Raw genomic sequence first — 22,475 nt, forward strand, 5'->3', positions numbered from 1 at the left:
TTTTGTGCGCAAAAAAAATCTAAATAATTACTTTATCCGCCAAGTTATTGTCTTCCGTGTAGGTCTCTGACGTGAACTCATGTGATAGCGGCGCTCCTCCTCTTCCGGGTCATGCATTGAACGGTGGAGCTGCGTCATATTCCCGCGCATGCGTCGAGTTCACGTCAATTACTTGCCGGATAAAGTCGTTTTTTTTTTTTTTTTGCACAATAACTATTTTCGTCGCATTGTAACATTATTGTACAGCCACTGTAGTGAGATGGACTTTGTAAGACGTCTTTAGTGCCTTTATGGGTCTTGTGTGAGTGGGTCAGTGTAAATGTACTGAATGCCAATGGAGGCCTTTCTGAAGCCTTCTCAGCCATCAGCTTTCAACAAAAATATCTTCATTTGTGTTCAGAAGATGAACGAAGGTCTTACGGGTGTCCAACGACATGAAGGTGAGTAATTAATGAAGTAATTTTCATTTTTGGGTGAACTAACCCTTTAATAAACTCCTAATTATTGCTTTTCAATAGTTAGTAAGGTAGTTGTTAAATTTAGGGATTGGGTAGGATTAAGCGATGTAGAATATGGCCAGGCAGAATAAGGGATTAATATGTGCTTTATAATTAGTAATAAACTTCCAATATGGTAGTAATTTGTATGCTAATATGCAACTAGTTAATAGTGAGAATTAGACCCTAAACTATACCAACATTTTAATTGAGCCCTAAATCAGCTTTACCATCACAAATACAATATTAACATAAAATAAAAAACGGTTATTAAATCCTCATAATGTTCACAGTATTAAAGTTTTAGGGTATTTTTGATCAATTAAACGCAGCCTTGGTGAGCATAAGAGACTTCTTTGAAAAACAAAACAAAACAAATCCAATTGTTTGAACAGTAGTTTAGGAGTTGCTTCATTTTCACATTTTTGGGCAGACCACAAGAGCATTTTTTTCAGCCCCACAGTATGGATAAATAATGTAACAGCATTGAGTAAAAAAGGTCCTATATAGTGTTTCTCGAGGAAGCTCCTGAGTCTGTTCTCTGAGAGAGGGTTTTGTGTGGCGGCATTTTGTACTGCCGTCATGATTCACATCAGACTAGTGAATAATTGATCAGTGAGAACATCTGCAAGCTTCTACAAAGACCTGATTGCTGCTGAACTGTCATCTCTGTAGCCTCCTTTTATTTCTTTCAACTTTCCTCCTTTCATGTTCTGTTTGTGAAACAGTGATGAATCAGTGATTGAAATGCTCTTTCGTTTCTACAACTGCTCATTTTATTCAAATTAACTTATAACTCACTGACCGACTTGATACTTTTGTTCACGGTTTGGCAACAATAATCCTGTACAGTTATAAAAGTCGACATAAAATCAAAATTGAACCTATTTACTTTCTTAAAACGCATTCTTTGAGAGATTCATTGGAGCAGGAATGAATTGACTTCATAATCTTTTATCTAAATGTAACTTGTTCTTCCTCTCAAAAGATTGTCTCTTTCCACTTGCAGTGTTATTTTAGTAATGTTGATATATCATTGTATCATTGATACACCATACTTTTTTGAATTAGAGTTAGTTTTTATATTTTCCTTGACTTTAAATGTCTGCAGCTGCTGGAGACATGAGCTGACAGGTTCTCTAACGTGGGCGACCCAAGATTGGGTACAGCTTGAATCATTTCCACATCCAGAAAGCATAAAAAAAGAAGCTACTTGCTACAGTTTTGCTGAAAGTTTGAGGGTCTGTAGTGGTTGTCAGAACTAGCTAATGTTTAGACTTCTGTTGATTTATTGAGCTAATGCTAATCTTTGCCGTTTTATTGCCTAAAGGGCTGCAACTGTAGCATAGCAGAAATATCTGAGGAGTTACTGCCATCAAGTGGAGGGTCATAAAGTACAATGTATAATTATGCTTCTGTTTATGTTTTCTTTATTTTCACCGGTTTGCTTCTATAATATTGCCGAATCGTTGTTCGTGAAACGTGAGGTAGAAAATGTGTAGTGTTTTTTCAATGTTGTTCTTGTGTTCATCTCTCTCCAGTGTGACGGCTGTGCGGCTGCCTGATGGCCTTTCCTTTGTGGTGTATGAGTTCTGGGACGGAGAGGAGGAGTGGAAGAGGTAAAACCTTTTCTCCTGTGTGTGACTGTGCTTGTGTTCACTGGGATCTTCTATCTAAACTGTAGTCTTATCACGAGACAACACATGAGAAAAATAAGCTTTTACTTAGAAGTTTCCATTAACATTTATGAGGACTAGGGGTGTACGGAGAGTAGTTGAGCCCTGATCCATCGGGACCAGGCCTCACAGTTGGGATCACGTGTGATTCGCTGATTAATTGAAAAGGTTAACCATCCAGTGCATGTGTTTTTAAGTTTTGGCTGTTTAAACATTCAAGTCATTTTAAACCATTTAGGCACAAGAAGACGCATTTCAAATTCAAGACTTATTTTCAGTATGTGTGCCCTCTGGCAGCCTCTGCATTAAGAGAATTTATTTCAAAAGAGACTAGCTGAAAAATATACAATCAATGCAATTATCCAACATATATAGGACATGTATTTTTTTTAATGCTCTGCCTTTTTAAAGGGTTAGTTCATCCAAAAATGAAAATTACTTCATCAATTACTCACCCTCATGTCGTTGGACACCCGTAACACCTTCGTTTATCTTCGGAATACAAATGAAGATATTTTTGTTGAAAGCTGATGGCTGAGAAAGGCTTCAGAAAGGCCTCCATTGGCATTCAGTACATTCCCACTGACCCACTCACAAGACCCATAAAGGCACTAAAGACGTCTTACAAAGTCCAACGACATGAGGGTGAGTAATTCATGAAACTCGCATAAACACAAAATTTAGTTTTTCATTTTGTGATTGAACATACACATACAAACTACATGGTGATTATCTTCATAAACAAGCTTATGTCTTAAGTTAATTTTAACAAGAGAAAGAAAAAAAAGAGAAAGAAAACAAAAGTGTATCATTATATTGAATCCGTGCATTCAGGCTTAAAGTGACAACAGTGACCTAATACACCTGCTGCCATCTGTCATTAATGTTAATCAAACAACTAAAGACAAAAAGAAAAGCATTTTTGGTAGCTTTAACAAAGATTAGTTATATTTATATACATTTTATATAGTGAAGACTCCGCAGTCTTTTACAATTGATAATTAATTTTCTACCTTAATACTGTTATGCTTGATTCAGACTACACAATATTTTTGTCTGTTACAATTCTGTCAAATTTTGATTTTTGACTCCTAAATTCTTATTTGTGTCATGGAAGAGAAACATGTCAGACTACAGGTTACTTCCCGACCAATCATTGCTCGCCTTCTTTAACTATGTGTGCAATGTCATCGCGATTAACACAGTGACTATCATTATAGAAAAAAAAATGTGTAGTCTGCACCAGGCAAGCACTGTTTATTTTATTTGTATCTTAATTTAATTTGCATCTTAGTCACACACACACTTATTTTTGCATATCCCAAAAATTATATGACCTGACTCAAAAATTAGTTTCGTGAACCGTTCCACCTGGGCTGACAAGCCAGACCCACATCAAGATGTTTGGTCTGGAAACTCACCATAGACAGGGCTCAATCCGAGGGGCGGGATAAACAGTTGTCTTTCAATCTCCCTCTGCACGCGATAGGATAGAGCTACCACCAATCAGAGCAACGAAGGTGAAACCGAGCTTGTTGACAGATTAAACATTCGCCGTATCCGGTCGGCAAAACTCCGAACACATCTTCCCTTTTTAAGAATGACTTCAGTGCCGTTCTTTGATCTTTTCTCAGAGAAAAGCTTAACTCCAAGTCTTCCAGAGTCGCGGTCAAAGCTGATTCGAAAGACCGCTGTTCGCCAGCTTCTGTGTTTACTAGTAGCACGCAAGCGCAACTCTGCCGTCATTATGTTAAGCCCTACCCACTGACTCTATACACAATGTGATTGGCCTGACCAGTTTGGCGTTTACAGCTTAGAAGTGTATTGAGTTGCTAGACGACACTAACAGCAGATGAGATTTCCTGCCGCTAGGGTGCGTCTAGATTTCTAGGTTACGTTCCACCCTTAATGGGGACCCAAATTTAAATCCTAACATACTGGCCTGTATTTTTGCCTTTTGGTTGCAGATGAACTTGACAACCATGCATTTTCATTATATGGAAAAGAGCAGCTTTCAAAATTTGATTAAAAATATCATGAGTTGTGAGTGAAAAGGGTGGATAGAAAATGACAGAATTGTCATTTTAAAGGAAATAATGATCACATTTAAACTGACCAAATTTAAGGTGCAGTCTTTTGCCATCAAACACTTGTTTTTCAAATAAAAACTGAGCTTTATTATTTACATATCAAACATAGTTACATTCACAATCCACTTCTACAGTATATTAATATTGCTGCTGCTTTGCATCTGAAAACATTCGACTTGTTTTACTTCTTTTCTAACTGTCTCTTGCTTCTCTCTCAGGCACCTTCAGACCGCAGCTTGCAAGGCCTTCCAGCATGTGAAAGTGGATACTCTATGCCAGCCCGAGGCTGTGTCCTCTGTTGCTGTGCCTGGTGAGTTCCACTGCTGCCTGCTGTAAAAGCTGTTACAAGCATTGGTGCCACTGCCAAACCACCCTTTGATGCTACATTTATTGTCTTGTGTAGTCAGGGGGGGGAGACATTTCACAGCCATTATGCACCCGGCAGGATTACTCTCATTTTCAGCATGCGTCTCCTCTGACAGTCTCTGAACTAAGGGTCTTTACACACTTGGCATGTTTGGGTCAATTAAACAAAACTCTGGTGTGATTGCTCTGTCAGTGTGAATCATTTGAATAAGTGTGAACTTCCAAACTAAATATGTTAGAATATGAACGCAACACGGACCAAAGACGTGTAAATGTGGACCCAAAAAGGACAGAATGCTCCAGAATACCTGTTTTTTCTCTCTCTCCTTGTCACAAAGTTGCCCATCACAGTTCGGTACAGGCATCATAACCTCTTCTTCTCGCAGAAGATCTTCCTTTGTGTGTGATGGAGGGAAACATGCCACTGTTTTGAATCCTTTAAACATTTTATAAGCCCGTAACGAGTTTTCAGCTGGCCAATATAATGCTATATGTTGGCTGCGCATACACCAGTGCATTTAGCCCGGCACACAGCATTGTTTTGATGTTCAGTAAGTTCTGTTGTGAAATATACGTAATAAAAGCTGACCAAGTGTGTGAAGCCGACCAGGTTGTGAATATATCTCTACGCCTTTAGGTTCGGTATTAAAATTCTAATGTGAACCCTAAGCGGACCTGTTATGTTTGTTGTTTTTTTTATCCGGACCAAGCAAACCGAACTACAAGTGTGAACACACCCAAAGAGAAATAATTTTAAAAAAGAGCTTCTACAAAATATACAATCAATGAAATTATCCTACATAAATAGGACGTAAATAGGAGTGTGCTATATAGCATATATGGCCCTGGACCTCTAGTCATAAGGGTACTTTTTTTTTTGACCTTGAGATTTATACATAATCCGAAAGCTGAATAAATAAGCTTTACGTTAATGTATGGTTTGTTAGGATAGGAAAGTATTTAGGATGATATTTGGCCGATATACAACTATTTGAAAATCTGGAATCTGAGGGTACAAAAAAAAAAAAAAAAAATTTTGAGAAAATTATAAAAAAAAATCCTTAGCATGTATCTTAATATCTTCATTGAACATGATCTTTACTTAATATCTTGTTGATTTTTGGCATAAAAAAAATCAATATTGTTGGCTATTGCCACAAATATATCCGTGTGACTTATGACTGGTTTTGTGGTCCAGAGTCACACATTATATATATTTTATCTGTTTGGCATCGCCTGTTACAATACAAGTTAGATATTTCTCTACGTTTTTTGATTCTCCATAAGACGTTCTTATACGCCTTCCATGGCGTAATGGGAACTTTTTATCTGATTTCTCTTTGAATATGAGGTGATTTCAACTCCCATCCCATATGTAAATAACAATTTGCACTTTGAGATTCTTCGGAATGAAAAGTGCATTATAAATAAAATCTATTATTATTATTATTATATGTAAATAACCGTAGAATAACAGTGCAGTAAACAGTAAAACTATTTGCACTACAAAACAGTGTTTATAATAAAATATTACAATGCTTGATTTAGCAAACTAGTATTTCTTATTATGAGCTGTTTTGTACAGCTAAAAATATCTGGAAGCGGAAGCCAAACACATTCCGATTACAAATGGCCGTGGCCACTCTTACTTTAAAAATAAGTTGGATAAACAAAGCGGTGCAGTTGTGGCATTAAACATTTACTGTTGTTTATGCCTTTAATGACACTTAACTGTTATCTCTCTCTTTCTAGCCGCCTGGTGCAGCCTGAACAGAGACTGAGAAGCGAGCCAGTCTGCGGGTGGAACGTCCCGCCTTATGCCTGAAACCCTTCTCTTCTCCTCCTCTTCCTCCACTTCCCCCTCTCTAGCCCTGTCACAGTCCCTGCTATCTTAACTATCGCCCTTTCTCTCAGCGCTCTCCCCACTCTGTCTCCTTCTCTTTTATAATTACTTGTTTACACGGTATCCATTTGATATTGAGCCAAAAGTAGTGTCGGCTGCAGAGAACGCCGGACACGGTAACAATTCCCTCTTCACCTCCATCGCGACATTAAAACTCCCCGAAGCATTTGGGAACCACACCTGCTTGATTCGCATTTGCATTTGAAATATCAACTTGCATAAATAGTCTCTTCTAACTAAATGAGGCTGATTAATATTTCATCCCAATTCAAACATGCATCCGCTGCTTTGCAAACAGTTCCCTATGGTACAACTTCTGAGAAGACAAAAACTGTGCAGCAAAGTATTTCTACAGCTGTCCATGGACAATAGCATTTCTGTAAAGGTCATTTGATACTAGTTATAGGTTGGTGTTATAAATACTTTGAATTGTATCTTCATGAGCCATGTAGAGCAGTGGTTTTCTAAACTGGACCTAGGGACCAACAGCTCTGCACATTTTCTGTCTCTTAATTAACACACCTAATGCAGATCATCGGCTCATTAGGAATAGAGCTCCAACTGAGTGCGTCAGATAAGAGAGACATACGAAATGAGTTGTGGGTCCCCAGGACCAGGATGGAAATCCACTGATTAGAGAGACTGGTACTGTTGTCAAACCATGAGCATGACATACTGCCAGTCAAAGGGCCTACATTTACAACACACCAAATAAACATCTGGCAAAAAAGCACAATGTACCTGAACCATAGATGAAATGCTTATGTAAATGAGATTTGCTGATAGAGAGTAGAGAATATCCTGAGTAATAACAGAATTATCTTGAAATTTCTATGTTGACTGATCATATATGGATGTAGGAAAAGTGCATAGAGTTCGAGAATGGCACTGACTTAATATTCCATCAGTTTTATTGCTTCTATATTATTAAACATTTGGCGTCAAATCATTCCATTTCTCAGGACAAGCCAAAATTTAGTAGAGGATTTTTCAAAGTTGGTCATACTTTCACAGCTCACATTTGTTCATTGGTAAATCTAAGACTGTTGTATTTGTGTGACTATCTGGTTGGCTCAAAATGTTAACAACTCGGTACCTAACGAAACCAACACGGCCCAAACTGCAGCGTTCCTTTCCCACCAATCCTGCCTTCTGTTTGGTTTGTTTATCCCTCACAGTGAGTGCATGTTACAAATGAATGTCCAGTAAATTATTTGCCGTAGAATTTAGCTATGCTACTTTAAATGGATTTTGTGCATTTCTTATTTTCTTTTATATTATTCCAGTAACGGAAAAAAGAAAACAAAACTATATATTAAATGAATTAAACTTACTTGAGCAGTCACTTTTAATGGCATTGTTTGATGAAATACTACTTCTTATACTCATGTATGTTTCCGTATACTGGCTTTCTCTCTTATAAGTGAGTGTAGAGATTTATTGCAGGGATGCAAAGTATTATATTCGTCTTAAATTTGTTAAAATTCTAGATTATGTAGAGTGCTGCTATTCAATAAAGGTCTGAAAAAGGATCTGTCGTTCCATTTTTCAGCTTCATTCATTTTCAATAGAAACATTGGGTGTTAAAATGAAAATCTTATATTGTATTGTATTAATTCTGTATACCAATGTGGTTCCAATGAAATCTAAAGGACAGCTTCTTCAGCTCTTATTTTATTTCATATATTATAAGACCTTATGTACTGCACTCATTGTGTTTGTTCTTCCTATTTCTATTTGCACAGAATGAAGGTAAGATGAAGATTAATAGCCTGACGTAGTCATACTCAGATTCTAGTCAGAATATGAGTTTAATACATAGGTCTGATACTGTTCCATTAGGCTGTGTTTACGGGGCGTTTCAACCAAACCATTGACTGGATGGATAGACAATATAACCATTTAGAGTAACGGTGTAAGTCACGTATATTGACTTAGCTGTCAACAGAACTCAACTGCACAAACACACTGGAAGAAGAAGATGAGTGTAAACTATGTTTGGCGGTGTTGTAAAAATAATTTAAGGATATACGGAGTACTTACTAAAACGATCATCATTTTTGAGAGAAATAATAAAGGTGAATGGTTTTACACACAAGTTCTGCGTTTAGGATTAGAACGAATTCAACCAAAGCACTCTTTGGTGACGTGGATGATTACGTTCTTGTTGATCATCTGTCCATCATCGTATAAATTTAGCATTTATTTACCAAACTTCCCGATCTCAAATGTTGTGGGCGGGGCAAAGTTCGGCTGGCATTGAGGCTAGAAGATTTAGGAATGAACTGCTCATTTTAAAATCTTCCTGGTCTAATGGCATTTATGAAATGTAGGAATGCTCATGATAACTTTCATTAAAGCTACCATTACTTTTCGACAGCAATAACAGAAATATACAGATACTGCAAAAACAGAAGTTCTAAGACAAATACCCAAGGTCTATATTCTTCAAGTATATTTTAGCTCACACTCACATCTATGCTAACATGACAGACAGTGGGCATTAAAAAATCCCACAAATAATACAGATTTACATGACTGTTCATTTGTCTGAGGTATTTCATTTCGAGTTGGATTATTATTACAATATTTGTACAACAATTTCAAGGAATTACTCCACACTTGAAGTTTATGTAAAATTCTGAACGCTATAGTTAAAAGTGTCTTAAATAGTAACGGACAAAAAATTACATTTCACTTAGGAGGTGCATAATCGCAATTGAAGTGCTATGCCCAAAGATATAGGTACCACATAAAAGTGTGATCATTCCCCATGCGACCAAAAGATACCTAAAACAAGGCATAAAAACAAGGTTATTGTAAGTAATAGGATGAACTCCATTAAACATCCCATACAGGATCCTAAAGAATTATATAACTCTCACCTCATTGTACGAGAAACTGACTCTGACTGCACCACAAATATTAGGCAAAGTCCTTCAATAAAAAATGTAGTATGAATACACATCATGCTAACATGAAAAACATTAAAATATTTACTATATATGTATGCTCAAAGTGGTGTGAGAATCATGGTCAAACTCATATTTAAAAGGGTCATATGAGGATGTTTTTTGTAGATCAGAAAATATATATTTTTAAATCTCTTCAGATATAAATCATTTTTCAGTTATGAGTTGTACATTATGAGACATGCAGCCATGCATCAAGACATAAATCAAGTATAATTACCTGGAAATACAAAGATGAAGAAAGCGCTGACTCCCCCGACAACACTGATCACTTTGCTGATGTCTGGAACGAACACTGCGATGAGAAGAGCGACTGTGACCCAGGCTGTGGTCAAGGCAACACGGGTACGGCTCTCGTAAGACTCTGTCACCGCTGTGTGTTTGTGTCGCTGCCGCAGCAGTGGATCCTGAATCACAGATCTGCACACATAGACAGGTCAGTTCATCTATATTACTGTATGTAACTCTTCTAGAACCAGATGACAGATAACTGCATACCTTCCAAGCAAAACAATGATGGGATAGATGGTGATTATTGAGATTCCGAACAGCAGCCTGGCAATAATCATGGTCACATCACCCCCACTGTATGACATCAGAATATCAGGAGCAACGTTCTTCCCAAACGTCAGGTACCCAAAGACTCCTATAAAATAGTCCTGTTAAAGAACTAAATGCCTACTCAACCATTACTTAAAGTCATCTGGGTATAAGCCAAGAGGCCTGAGACATCAATACAGTATAAACCCTGGGTTCAATCAAGCCACCCTTGAACCTTTTGAAAGTCTCCTCTGCGCATCAAGTCTATTTGTTTGATCTACACTACAGTGAAACCTTATTCAAATCGAATTGATTCTTTAATTGATTTTCAGCATCATTACTCCAGTCTTCAGTGTCACATGATCCTTCAGAAATCATTCTAATACGCTGATTTGGTCAATTTACAGAACAATTTATTATTATTATCAATATTGAAAACAGTTGCTGCTTAATGTTTTTGATTCTCTGATGAATAGAAAGTTCAAAAGAACAGCATTTATTTGAAAAACATTTGTTATATACAAAATATCTTTACAGTCACTTGAATGCATCCTTTACTGAATAAAAGAATTCTTACTGAATCCAAATGTTTTGAATGGTAGCGTTGTGTATACAAATAAAGACAGCAATAACAGCTGTCAGGATATAATGTTATTTAAAGCTCCAGTTTGTAAGATTTGCCTCTTTGTCGCCACTTCTGTTTGAAACCTGCAATTGCAGTTATTTGCGGAATTATCATCTTTATGTGGGTTGTGCAACGGCACAGCTGCTCAGCACGGAGGAATGTTTTGAGGAGTATGTCCGACTTACTGTCAGTCATCGCACCAGTGTGGATACTGTACTTCAGAATCGCAGGTTCTACATCTAAGTATAACCAAAATAAGAATGTAATCTGATTCCTGAGCTTATTAAAGAGCAGAATGATAAGTAACATTGAGGTTGTGACAACTGATAGTGCCAGGTGACCAGAGATAAACGCAACAATGAAGATAACGGAAGAAAAAGTGATTTATTGTACAACCGTATATAAGTGAATACCGAATAAAGAAAGTTCACAATAATAATTAATATTGATAAAGTAACGTCTACCACTTTTGTTCCGGCCAACTGAGCACAATAAATCATGTGAACAACGGTGATTAATTCTAATGATCGCTTAGCTCATATCACATCACACCAATGTGATATGTGCAAATTATTATTATTATTCTTTGTTCTCAAATTTTCAGCAACATTAGCATTGTGACCATGTGTATTAGCGTTACCTGTAGATTTCAATTTCTGTACAGTCTAATCTTTTGCTTTTGACTACAGGTGAATCTCCAGTTGTCACTGATTGTCGTTTGGACCTTTCTGGATTAAAACTGCTGTGAGCAAAGGCTATAAATGATCCGCAACCTGCAGCATCCTCACATGCAATATAGCCTAATAGCCGGACTCCTTTTTTTTATGTATACAGATGTGACGCAAAGACATGCTTGAATTACCCACAGAAATCCACCAGTACCACTCAAATTATAACACATTATTACAAGCTTATTGTTGTTAATCGGGCTAAGATTATGAGAGATAATGAGTTTTGAACACTGGCTGGTTAAAATTATTTATAATTTATTTCAGATCATTTTTAACCAAAAAAAAAAAAATTACGGACGGCAGCTTTAATGCTCCTTTTTTTTTTGTACATCTGGAATGATAATGGAATGCAAATCAGCATTCACAACCACTGATAGGGAAAAAAGTTCACTATGTACGTGAAGCATAATTCTATATGATGTGCATATTAAAGTTAAGTAAATGAGCTGTAATCACTGACCAGTGAGAGAGTAGATGAGAAGGCAGATCAACATGGACACCACAGAGATGAACACCCAGTGGGACAACTTCCTGTTCTCCATACTACTGTAGACGGCAATGCAGGCCTCATGGCACTAAAACATCACCACAAGCACAAGTCAGTACAAGCATCGGATCTCCAGCACAATTTGTCTACACCAAAAAAAAGAGCTTTTCCTGTAATAACTACCTTTCTGCACTAGCTCATTTCTCACCGATTCCCCTGCTGCACAGCTCTTTTCATATCTCCATTTCCCTCCTCTCACCATTCCCGCCATGTAATCAATCAGCCTCGGGCAGCGGACACAGAGTAATTCTGCGCTCTTCTGCTATGCCAGTGGACTTTTATTACATTTCTGACAATCCCCCAGCGTTGACAAATAAAACTCACCTCAAAGATGCACAATTTTTCATACTTTGCATCTGAACTGACCTTAAATATTAAAGGGAGAGCAAAAACAACTTTGCTACCCCTCATTTGTGGACTAGAGTGATGCTATTCAGTGAAATAATTTATTTCATAAGTCAAATGGTAGTATGTTGGATAAAAGTAAGAAAACTCACCTGAAAGCCAAAGCAAATAGTCGGGATGACGCTGAACATCGAAGCCCAAGAGCTTACTCTAAAAATAATAACAATAATGACAGTTAAACAGACTGTTTTACACCTAACATTTCTAAAACCATTTGTTTTGTGCTAAATGCAGTATTGGGGAAAGATTCTTTTAAAATTAATGCTTTACAATATTGTGAATAACTCCCTAAAACAGTAACTAATTGTGTTACTTCGTTAATTTTTGGAAAAGTAAAATAGGACAAGAGAATAAAGTCGTATGCACTTTAATAAAAACAAAGAAAAAAATTAAACACAAATGTGATGTTTATCTAAAAACATTATTGCACATTAGTAGGCATGTAGTTGAACTGTATCATCGAAGGTCAACAGCAAAGACATTGGTTAACTCTTTTCCAGACATTGAGAACATTTTTGGGTTTTCTGTGTTTTCACAGTTATACAGTAGGGGGGCGCTATTATGCATCTTCTGAAAGTGTACAGATTCTCCGGATCAAAACATAGGAAAAGGCAGCAGAAACAAGTGATAGAAGCATTGCTTCTTGTATTCTTTGAGGTTCTGGTTCAAAATGTTGCTTTTGTATGAAACCAACACATTTATGTAAAAGTTAGAATAAATTTTTTGTTGTGGTTTAAAAGCAGAGGCTCTGTTCTTTCTTTTGCTATATTGTATGTTCATTCATATAGTTATACAACAAAATATTCTGGGGGCCAAGACATTTTTGTGAAAATGATTGAAAACACAAGTGCTGAAATACACCCATATATGACGGGTGTTAATGTCAAGCCCTGCACAGCGCACAATGCCTCTGACTCTCATTTCTTATTTGAAGTAACTTGCTGTAATGTGTTCTTGTAAATTTAAAAGTAATGCACTACTATTTGTTACCCGTGACACTGGCTAAATGAACCAATCCCATTCTTAGAAGAAGATTTGTCACTTCACACTCACCCACTGTTGTAAAGAGGTGACAGATTGATCTCATGGACTGGCCTTGTGTGGTATTTCACAGCGATGGCTACAGTGAGATACGTGGCAGCAAAAGTTCCTAGAACACTAAACAAAAATATATCAATGACTACTGACGTGTTGACATTTGACATTAAACAAATTATCTATATTATATATATATATATATATATATATATATATATATATATATATATATATATATATATATATATATATATATATATATATATATAAAATAACAATCAGCTGCAATCAAGCAACAATCAAGTGTATTATACACTTAAATGTTTAGTTCACCCAAAAATGAATATTCTGTCATTAATTACTTACCCTTAGGTCGTTCGACACCCGCAAGACCTTTGTTCATCTTCGGAACACAAATGAAGATATTTTTGTTGAAATCCGATGGCTCAGAAAGGCCTTCCTTGACACCAATGTCATTTCCTCTCTCAAGACCCATAAAGGCACTAAAGACGTCGTTACAAAGCCCATCTCACTACAGTGGCTCTACAATCATTTTATGAAGCGACAAGAATAAATAATAACTACTTATTTAGTGATGGGCTACTTTAAAAACAACGCTTTGATCTGTTATGAATCAGTGTATCGATTCGGATCGCGTGTCAAACTAGTGTTGTCACGATACCAAATTTTTAACGTCGATACGATACCAGACTAAAATACCTCGATACCGATACTAAATCGATACCACTGTAAAAAAACTAACGAAAAACAGATAATATGAATAAAATGACAACAGAACTTTTTCAGGTTTTTCACTTTTTTCAACTTTTTCTTTTTTTTTGCATTTCAGGTCAGAGTCCAATAGCGCGAGCACGTCCCGCGCTGCGCTTTTTCTCCTCTTGCGCGCATATTTCTGTTGCTTTCTCTGTCATGCTTGCGCTGCGCGTATATATTTAACTCTTCTACTACTTCCAATGTTTAATTAACAGTGGAAGCAGTGCTCTGCACACGTGTCCTGACACCTGCTGTCACACATCCACGCACATTAAGAAATACAGCTCATATTAGCGCTCTCCTCCTTAAAGTACCGGTACTAATAAAAGTCCATATCGTACTGTTTGTAATAGCAGAGTATCGCAATACTTTTCTAGTACTGGTATATCGTGCAACACAACGCCAAACTGCTGAAATCACATGACTTTGGCAATCCGAACCGCTGATTCGGTACAATGATTCATAACGGTTCGAAGCTTTGTTTAGAAATTGGCCCATCACTATATAAGTCGTTATTTAGTTTTTTTGTGCACAAAAACTATTCCCGTCGCTTCATAAAATGATTGTAGAGCCACTGTAGTGAGATGGGCTTTGTAACGACGTCTTTAGTGCCTTTTATGGGTCTTGAGAGAGGAAATGACATTGGTGTCAATGAAGGCCTTTCTGAGCCATCGGATTTCAACACAAATATCTTCATTTATTTTCCGAAGATGAACAAAGGTCTTACAGGGGTGGATATCATAAGGGTATGTAATTAATTACAACATTCTTATTTTTTGGGGAACTAACCCTTTAATTTCAGCTTTATTCAAATGTATTTCAAGCTGCAACATATATAAATATCCCAAAAATAATGTTTAATAGTTTTAGATCATTTCACAGTTTTGAAAAACACAGTTAAGGAAATAAGCAAGACACTGACAGAATATAGTTTCCTCACCTAGTATACTTCTGTATGCTGATCTCCTTCGGGACAGAGAGAGGGAAAATGAAGAAGAGACACAAGAGAAACAGGGCAAATCTCTGGTCTGTGTACCAGCGGTACGGCATCTCTGATTCCGGCAAGCCTGTGATTAACTCATGCATAGAGAGACATACTGGGAGAAATGAATGGAGATGGATTAACGTGAAGATCTAATGGATAATGACACTATATGAGCAATTAGTAACAATTAGTATTAAAAAATAAATTCAAAGTCACATCAACATGTTGCTTACATTTCTGAAGCTGGTCAGCCACTATGACTAGAAAAGCAACAGATATGATGAAAAGGTTGAAGACGTAGCAAATCTCACAGAGTTTGCCTATGGCAGGACCGCACACATCTCTGACCACAGCCTGATATGTGTTTTGTCCACTGATTGAAGATGAATAGCCGAGGATGACCAGTCCACTGATCAGGAACACAAGGGAAATCTATGTAAGATAGAACTATATCATCATGCACAGACAATATTATGCATAGACACTATTGCATTTTATTCAGGCATTATAGAGTTAACAACAACTCGTATACTGAACAAATGACAATCGATGTATTAACAAAATTATTCTGTTAGTGTGCACAAGATCGATGTGGCAGAAGCCACAGTGAGGAACACAGGTTAATAACGTATTCAAACGATCCTTATTTCATTGTAGCAACCACAGTTACTTGCCATTTCCACAGTGACAGCAGAGTGAATTCCTCCAGCTTTAGCAAACGCCCAGGGAAAGATGAGAAGCCCTGCACCCAGCGCGGACTTCAGCATGATGAAAACCGCTCCCAAAGAGCCCAACTTCGGGCCGTTCGTGTCAAGCGAGGGCTTTGTTAAAAAGCTGATGCTCTCTTTTGCCAGCTCCTCCATAATTTGGCCCTGGTTCAATTACTCTCTGAGAGTTCAAACTTTGGGTCAAGTAAATGAGAGGTGGGGTTTGCTGTTTCAGACCAATCAAACGCTAATCCCGCGTGGATCCACTCTTGACTTCCTCTAATTTTAGAAAAAACGAACACAATATGCTAGTCAAGATCGAGTGATTTACGTTATATTGTCAAAATGATTGGATTAAACAATTCTTCCCCGCAAGTACATTAAGGCTAATTATTTCTTTCTTTTGACCAAATGAATTTTCGGCCAAAAACGACACAGCCCGTGATTTACTCACCCTCAAGTCATCCTCAATTATGACATTCTGGGTTATATTAAAGGTGCACTACGTACATTTTCCGTCCACTAGAAGTCGCCAATTAAAAAAAACAAAAAAACAAAAGAGGCATAGTTTGATGACGCCAGACATGTGGTCTTCACCTTATGGGCAGAAATCTTGTTCATGGATGCCATTATTTACGTTACTGTAGTATGAAATAGAGCAGGGCCGAGTGTTGAGGAGCTGAGCAAGGCCCTTGGATCATTTGGTAGATGAACGCAAACACAACTCGCAAGCAGGGGGCTTTTATTATGCCTCAGTCACCGGCGCCATTTCCACTTTTCTGGTCATGAGTATGAGGTAGGCTAACGCAACTCTGTTTATTATATTAGATTAACATTTGAGCGTGTTGAAAATCACGGAATGACATTACTCTGTGCGTTCGCTCAGCGGCTACTGTGACACTTGTTGCACACAGGTAAGAGTAAAGCGTTTCTGATAAATAAAACCCAGGGTAACGCAGATATGACGCAATCCCGCTTCATTGGTTAAAGTAGCATTTTCTCACGGTTTACAAATATTTGGAAACATTTGGGATATTTTAAGTACTCATTTGAACAAAATATATAATACTGGCTTAGTGGTTTTTGGATATTTTACTGATTTTTTTTCTTTATTTTACATAGTGCTCCTTTAATAAAGGGTGAGTAAATCATGGGGTAATTTCCATTTTTGGATGAACTAACCCTTTAATCACAACAAACTAGCTTTTAACGGCTGTGAAGGATATAGTTGCGGGATGTATGTTATTTAATGTTTATTGGATGTTCTACTGACTAAACACGGAAAAAATATATTTCCTGGAAATTTCAGTAGCCAAAAAAATCAAACAGTATATAATTATGAATGGTCTTTATGCAGAATATGGTATGGAAGGTAATTTCGGGGGTTTTTTTTCTCATTTTGCGTGTAAAGTCACAATGGCGAGTAAGTCAGAAGTGTGAGGTATAAAGTCTCAATTGCAAGTTATAAAGTCGGAATTGTGTGATACTAAGTCGCAAATTCGCAATTGCGAGTTAGTCAGAATTGTGTGATATAAAGGCCCAATTGCAAGTTAGAAAGTCGGAATTGCGAGTTATAGACTCAGAATTGCATAAGTCTCAATTGCGAGTTATAAAGTCCTCATTGCGTGATTTGAAGTCGTAATGGTGAGTTAGTCGGAATTGTGTGATATAAAGTTGCAATTGCAAGTTATACAGTCGGAATTGCGTGATACAAAATCACAATGTCAAGTTAGTCAGAATTGTGAATCTGAGTTTGTGAAGGACAGATAAATTGCGAATAAACTTGCAAATCTGAGAAAAAGTCTGTCTTTTCCCCCCCTAAGATTAGGACATTTTAACTTGCAGTTGCGAGTTTTTTTCTCGGAATTGTAAGTTATAAAGTCATAATTTTGGCACAATAAGTATTGTGAAAGTAATTTGTCTAGGTCATGTGCACTGTGCAGGATATCCCACATTTAACAGCATGTGTTTCAAGGGTGGGAGTTTGGCACTGGTGCTACAGGATCACGGTCACTCTCCTAGAGCCCAAAGCTGGTTGGGAATTTTCTAGATATGGTGAACAAATAGAACTTGTGACCTCCTTTATGACAAGATTTGGGAAATCCATTTAAGCACAGATAACTGGTCAGGATTAGTTCCCATGATCTTCTTGTCATTAACCTCTATCACGCTTCATCACCTGGAAAGGACTGGTGACATTTTCACAGGGTATTCGTCCCATTAAAAATGGATCAGGACCGAGATTTAGAGAGACTTCCCAGACCCCATCACTTCTAATGGAATTAGTCGATTTCACACTGGCTCGAATCACAAGCGCAGGCAACTACAAGACTTTAGAATGATTTAGAAGGAGAAGGAACGAGTGTTTCTTTTGTCCATTTACACTAGCACTTAAATACAGCGAGCGAGGTCAAGATTTCTTGTTTGGAATAGTCTGAAGAATGCTTTGAGAATTGATTAGTTATATTTCTTGCAATAGAATTAAATATTATGAGAATTTAAAAGGACTGATTTCTATTTAATTAAATTATTAGATGTAATATATTCCTGTGATGCAAAGCTGATTTTCCAGCATCATAACTCCAGTCTTCAGTGTCACATGATCCTTCAGAAATCATTCTAATATGCTGATTTAGTACTCTAATATTGGTGCTAGCTCATTAATAATGGTTCTCAACAATATTGAAAACATTTCTGCTGCTTAATATTTTGTGTTAGTCATTTTTTTCAGGATTCTTTAATAAACTGAAAAGAAAAGCACTGAAATAGAATTTTTTTTTATATTACAAATGTCTTTACTGTCACTTCTGATTTTGTGTCCTAGATAAATTAAAGTATTTATTTATAAAATAAAAGTTTAAATATTGCTAACAAGAAGGAATGTTTCTTGATCAGCAAATCAAAGCAAATCATCACAAGGATCATGTGACTGTAAACTGGAGTAATAAAGCTTCAGCTTTGACATCACATGAATCCATTTCATTTTGAAATGTATTTAAAATATATAATGTGTATTTAATTATAATCTAATTACAGGTTTTGTAACATGTTATGCTTGTGTTTGGTATAATGAAGTTCACTACAAAAAGATGGACTATGCTAAATATGGCGCACCTCCAAAAGAATGTCCTGAAGTTATATTTTACGGAGCAGAACAACGTTGAAGCAAACTAGCAGGCCACACAATCAAACCGTGACAGCTTCATCCATCTTATGCGCATGTATCTTATGCAAATAAAGAACAAATAGGTTCATCCATCATCGAAGGTAGCGAGAGTAAATAGAACCGTTCCATAGACATATATACTTCTGACAGTTTACCTTTGTTCTTTTCCATTCTACCCTTCTATGACTGCCATCTAAGATTTATTACGAAGACAGAGGAAGGTTTGCTTGCTTTATATCGGATAAGATATATTTAAAACATTGATAATTCCACACCAACAACAGTGAAATCATGATGGCTATTTACAAAAGATGTAAGCACACAATCGTTTTATAAAAAAAACATAGTCGGACTGAATACAAAAATGAGGACGTGTGGAAAAGAGTCCAATATGTTGATTAAAAAAACTGAATGGCTGGTTTCGGTTGTCCAATTTGACATACAAAACAAGGGTCAATAGTCAATTAATCATCATCAATAAATTAAAAGGGAAACATTCCTCCATTTGGTCACTGAATTGAAAGGCATGTGTTGAACAAAGACAGGAGAGGGAACACTGATGTCCAAGCAAGGCCCTTATCTGGGTGCAGGTGGCTGGTTCATCTCAAGAATGTACAGACACAGCCTTTCAGAGTCCAACGATATCATTATGATGCGGTAACGGCATCACACACACACCGCAGGGAAGACTGTTCCCTGTTAGTTTGTCCAGATGTGGCATGCGGCCGATCATACGGTGGGGTTTTTGCCTGAGTGAAGGGTTTGTTGTTGCTGTTGTTGTTGAAGGTAAAGTGGCCGTTTCACTCTAGGCTTTCTGCGCTTGGGTTTGCTCTTGGCCTTGGTCAGCTGCACCACAAAGAAGGAAAGCACAACCATGGCACCAAGAAATGCAAACATCGGGATGGTCTGGCCCACCTCTTGATTATAGCGGCCAGGCATTATTCCTGGGAAAACACACAGACATGGATCACTGCAACGCATCATCTTAATGTTAAAGGCAATTTTGCGGGTGATATCTGGTTAATTATTTCCTAAACACACAGCAATTGTTCCTTCCTCACCTCCGGGAATGTCCCAGGCTCCACTTTCTCCAGGAGACAGGGGTCGAACTTGAGGCCGATATGGTCTTACATTAGGCAAAACAACCTTGTCCATGTCCACTGAGAGTAGCTTCTGGTGCTTCCACAGATTGCTGAGAGAAAAAAAAATCAATGTCAACAAACCTAGTCAGATGTGGGCTTTAAAAGACAACATCCAAATTTAGATCTGCTTTTCTCAGAGAGTGCAGAAGCCGAGAATGACACCAGTCTCATGTGTACTGACCTAGGAGCAGTCTCATTAAGTGGCTGGGGTTTTGCCCAAGACAGATGAGGGCATGCAGGTAGAGGACGAGGCTTGGGGTCACCCAGATGAGCCTCCAGCACTTTGGAGTAACGGTAGAGGTGATTACCTGCCAAAATAATGATGGTAATTATAATAAACTGAATTGATAAAAATAAAATGAATGGTAAAAAGTCTCAAAACAATGAAATAAAGTAAAATAATTGATTGCATAAATTAATTTGCATATACAAATAAATACGATAAAAAACAAAACAATTACAAAAAAAGGAATTAAAATAGAAAAATTACTTAAAGGGGTGGTTGCATGCAAATTCACTTTTTTAACTTTAGTTAGTGTGTAATGTTGCTGTTTGAGCATAAACAGTATCTGCAAAGTTACAGTGCTGAAAGTTCAATGCAAACGGAGATATTGTCTTTTAAAGCTATGGCAGTTTATTGCCTACAAAAACGTCTGGTTGGACTACAACGAGCTTCTTCCTGGATTGGTGACATCAAAAACCCTTGCTAGTCATTGCAGGTGTGACTTACGTAATGGTAAGGGTCGTGGTGTTTCCGGACAACCTGAACTTGGCACTTCAGCCAATAAAAATACATGAAACTACATTTGGCCATCTAACCAATCTAAGACCATTGTGTTTTTCAGAGGGATGGGCTTCATAGAAGCAGGAAGCTAACGAACTGTTCAAAGGACAATGGAGACAGCGGTGTGTAAAAAGGTCAAATATAAGAAAAATATGGCGTTAAAAAAAAGTAATATTTTTTTTATAAATTCCTGGTGTATACATATAAAATTTTATTTTTATTTAATTTATTCCGTGTTTTTTTTCTAGGCTTGGTTGTGTTTATGGGGCGCAGTATAACATGTCTTATATGTATAACATGTCTTATATATATAAAAAAACACGGAATAAATTAAATAAAAATAAAAATAAAATTTTATATGTATACATGAGGAATTTATTATGAGGAAAATAAGTGTTTGGACACCCTGCTATTTTGCAAGTTCTCCCACTTAGAAATCATGGGGGAGTCTGAAATTGTCATCGTAGGTAATGTCCACTGTAAGAGACATAATCTATAAAAAAAAATCCAGAAATCACAATGTATAATTTTTTTACTATTTATTTGTATGATACAGCTGCAAATAAGTATTTGAACACCTGAGAAAATCAATGTTAATATTTGGTACAGTAGCCTTTGTTTGCAATTACAGAGGTCAAACGTTTCCTGTACTTTTTCACCAGGTTTGCACACACTGCAGGAGGGATTTTGGCCCACTCCTCCACACAGATCCTCTAGATCAGTCAGGTTTCTGGCCTGTCACTGAGAGAAACAGAGTTTGAGCTCCCTCCAAATATTCTCTATTGGGTTTAAGTCTGGAGACTGGCTAGGCCACGCCAGAACCTTGATATGCTTCTTACAGAGCCACTCCTTGGTTATCCTGGTTGTGTGCGTCGGGCCATTGTCATGTTGGAAGACCCAGCCTCAACCCATCATCAGTGCTCTAACTGAGGGGAGGAGGTTGTTCCCCAAAATCTCACAATACATGGCCCCGGTCATTCTCTCCTTAATACAGCGCAGTCGCCCTGTCCCATGTGCAGAAAAACACCCCCAAAGCATGATGCTACCACCCATGCTTCACAGTATGGATGTTTTCTTGGGATGGTACTTATTCGTCTTCCTCCTCTCAACACATTTAGTGAAATTATGACCAAAAAGTTATATTTTGGTCTCATCAGATCACATGACTTTCTTCCATGACTCCTCTGGACCATCCAAATGGTCAATGGTAAACTTAAGACGGGCCTGGACATGTGCTAGTTTAAGCAGGGGAAACTTCCGTGCCATGCATGATTTCAGACCATGACGTCTTAGTGTATTACCAATAGTAACCTTGGAAACGGTGGTCCCAGCTCTTTTCAGGTCATTGACCAGCTCCTCCCGTGTAGTTCTGGGCTGATTTCTCACCTTTCTTAGGATCATTGAGACCCCACAAGGTGAGATATTAATGGAGCCCCAGTCCGATAGAGATTGACAGTCATGTTGAACTTTTTTCATTTTCTAATGATTGCTCCAACAGTGGACCTTTTTTCACCAAGCTGCTTGGCA

The 22,475-nt window shown here is 37.4% G+C and overlaps 3 protein-coding genes across 7 annotated transcripts in view; 1 reads left to right on the plus strand and 2 right to left on the minus strand.

Moving 5' to 3' along the window:
* necab2 (N-terminal EF-hand calcium binding protein 2) overlaps window positions 1–8,064 on the plus strand; it is a 117,282-nt gene extending 109,218 nt beyond the window's left edge. For all 4 annotated transcript variants that reach the window (XM_067420569.1, XM_067420567.1, XM_067420568.1 and 1 more), the window contains 3 exons: window positions 2,039–2,116; window positions 4,482–4,573; window positions 6,382–8,064. In XM_067420569.1, coding sequence (XP_067276670.1) covers window positions 2,039–2,116; window positions 4,482–4,573; window positions 6,382–6,410 — 199 coding nt within the window. In that variant the 3' untranslated portion in view covers window positions 6,411–8,064. The remainder of the gene's footprint in view (window positions 1–2,038; window positions 2,117–4,481; window positions 4,574–6,381) is intronic.
* A 1,009-nt stretch (window positions 8,065–9,073) lies between these two features.
* Window positions 9,074–16,213, minus strand: slc38a8a (solute carrier family 38 member 8a). 2 transcript variants are annotated; one of them, XM_067419807.1, is made up of 11 exons: window positions 15,824–16,213; window positions 15,383–15,581; window positions 15,105–15,261; window positions 13,406–13,510; window positions 12,445–12,502; window positions 12,096–12,206; window positions 11,861–11,975; window positions 10,003–10,150; window positions 9,725–9,924; window positions 9,418–9,469; window positions 9,074–9,322 (listed from the first exon to the last, which is right to left on the minus strand). In XM_067419807.1, the coding sequence occupies exons 1-11, from the start codon at window positions 16,010–16,012 to the stop codon at window positions 9,220–9,222; spliced, it is 1,437 nt and encodes a 478-aa protein (XP_067275908.1). In that variant the 5' UTR covers window positions 16,013–16,213; the 3' UTR covers window positions 9,074–9,219. The 2 variants fall into 2 exon arrangements, with proteins under 2 accessions (XP_067275908.1, XP_067275909.1); XM_067419808.1 differs by lacking the exon at window positions 12,096–12,206.
* A 3,027-nt stretch (window positions 16,214–19,240) lies between these two features.
* mbtps1 (membrane-bound transcription factor peptidase, site 1) overlaps window positions 19,241–22,475 on the minus strand; it is a 33,082-nt gene continuing 29,847 nt past the window's right edge. Inside the window, exons 21-23 of the mRNA XM_067418847.1 lie at window positions 20,346–20,472; window positions 20,084–20,214; window positions 19,241–19,966 (exon numbers count right to left, since the gene is read on the minus strand). Of these exons, the coding sequence (XP_067274948.1) occupies window positions 19,752–19,966; window positions 20,084–20,214; window positions 20,346–20,472 (473 nt within the window). The 3' untranslated portion in view covers window positions 19,241–19,751. The remainder of the gene's footprint in view (window positions 19,967–20,083; window positions 20,215–20,345; window positions 20,473–22,475) is intronic.

This window comes from Pseudorasbora parva, chromosome 16 (assembly GCF_024679245.1).
Source record: "Pseudorasbora parva isolate DD20220531a chromosome 16, ASM2467924v1, whole genome shotgun sequence".
Taxonomy (NCBI): Eukaryota; Metazoa; Chordata; class Actinopteri; order Cypriniformes; family Gobionidae; genus Pseudorasbora; species Pseudorasbora parva.